Raw genomic sequence first — 1,811 nt, forward strand, 5'->3', positions numbered from 1 at the left:
CACCACACTGGTGGGGTTTTTTTTTTTCTAAATAGAGGGGAAAAAAAAAAAAGAAAAAAGAACCTGCTTTCTGTCCTTCCCTCATCTTTGCTCCTGTCTTATGTGGTTTTCAGTTTGCAGAGGGCATGTCTGAAAAATAAAGTGGGAGGGTGAGCAAGGGAAGTGGCCCCAAACCCCAGCATGGGTGGGTTCCTGCTGCCCTACCCTGTGTCCCTTCTGCTGCTTAATGCTGAACTGGTGCATGTGCCACCTTCTGGACCTTTCTTTGAGTGACTACAACTGATTTTGCCTTTTCTCTCTTTTTTTTTTTTTTCTTCCCTCTTCAGCATTTCATGCCTATGGGAAAGCAGGGAAGATGCTGGTGGAAACAAGGTAATTTGCTGCTTATTTAAAGCTTGAATAGTTTGGTTTTCTTTCATGAGACATCCTGCTCTGTGGGCCTTGCTGTGCCCTCCTTTTGTACCCTGTTGCCTTCCCTCAGCCCAGACGTCTTCCTTGCCACCCAGAGTTGGCACAAGAGAGTGAGATCCCCCCACCCCAGCTCGCAGGTCTGGCCTCCAGGATGTCCCACCCGCTCCCCAGCAGGCAGGAGCTGCTTCCCAGACAGCAGGAGCACAGAAGCCAGGGAATGAGCTCCTCTCCCACTCTGCTGTGAAATCATGGGCACGTCACTGTGGCCGTTTTCCAGGGGTGAAATCCCTGCCAAGATTGCCGTGAGTTAGTGGGAGGGAGTGTTCAGCACCTTGGATCCACCCTTTAGCTGCTCTGCTCCCTCCTGCTCTGGTGCTGCTTCCCCTGAGACACTGGTGTGAGGAGGGGGCAGATCCTGTCTCCATTTCACAACCAGCTCCAGTTCCTCAGCTGACCCTGGTGCAGGCAGCAGCTTCCCTGCAGGTCTCATCCCACAGCTGTGCTGGACAGTGCTCTCAGGTTATGCCAGGGGAGGTTTAGATTGGGCATTAGAAGAAACATCTTCACTGGAAGGGTTGTTAAATGCTGAGACAGGCTGCCCAGGGAGGTGGTGGAGTCACCACCCCTGGAGATGTTCAGAAGCTGTGTAGATGTGGTGCTGAGGGATATGGTTGAGCACTGGACTCGAAAGAGTTGGGTTAATGGTTGAACTCAATGATCTTAAAGGTCTTTTCCAACCAGAACAAGTCTGTGATTCTGTTGTTATGGCTTTTCCCAGCAGAGAGTCTTTGGTGGAGGCGACTTGAGCCCAGGCCAGTTGGAGGTGCTGGCTCTTTCCCTCTCCCCAGCTGCAAACTGCTGCAGAAACACTAAAAATACACAGAATATTGCTCAGATGTTACTTGTCCTTGCAAGCGATGGCTGTAATTGCCACAGGGATGTTGTATAATTGCAACTGGGAGGGAAAGTGGTCCATGCAATCAGGAGTGGGAGGAGAAGCAGCTCCTAAGATCTTCTCAATAAAGTGTGGTCTGTTCTGTGGAGAGGAGTTTGAGAGAGGTTTTGGTATTGAGACTTGCAGGGGGGGCTGGGACAGAGCCTCTTGCTGCTGCTTTCATGTGTTTTTCCCAGAAATAAAGGAGTTCTTGCCATCTCCAAGGTCTTTTTCCTGTGGCTCCAAACTGCAGTTAAACCCGTGCACGGGGTTGTTACCATCTCCACCCAAGCTGTTAGGTGTGGATAGAGGTTCTCGGGTGTTTATTTTACGGGGGTTGAACACAGACCCCCTCCCAGCCCTGTGGGTAAACACGTGCCCCCCCGCACCGGCAGTGCGGCACAGCGTGCGAGCAGCCTGTTCTGTCCCTGGGGACAGAAAATCTACTTTTTTTCTGCTTGCCAAA

At 51.3% G+C, this 1,811-nt stretch overlaps 1 protein-coding gene across 1 annotated transcript in view; it reads left to right on the plus strand.

Moving 5' to 3' along the window:
- The window catches only part of SLC38A10 (solute carrier family 38, member 10), a gene marked incomplete at its 5' end in the record, with an annotated part of 35,333 nt that overhangs the window by 3,728 nt on the left and 29,794 nt on the right, over positions 1-1,811 (plus strand). The window contains one exon of the mRNA XM_009995169.1: positions 327-372. Coding sequence (XP_009993471.1) covers positions 327-372 — 46 coding nt within the window. The remainder of the gene's footprint in view (positions 1-326; positions 373-1,811) is intronic.

This window comes from Chaetura pelagica, unplaced genomic scaffold, assembly GCF_000747805.2.
Source record: "Chaetura pelagica isolate M959 unplaced genomic scaffold, ChaPel_1.0 scaffold1453, whole genome shotgun sequence".
Lineage (NCBI taxonomy): Eukaryota > Metazoa > Chordata > Aves > Apodiformes > Apodidae > Chaetura > Chaetura pelagica.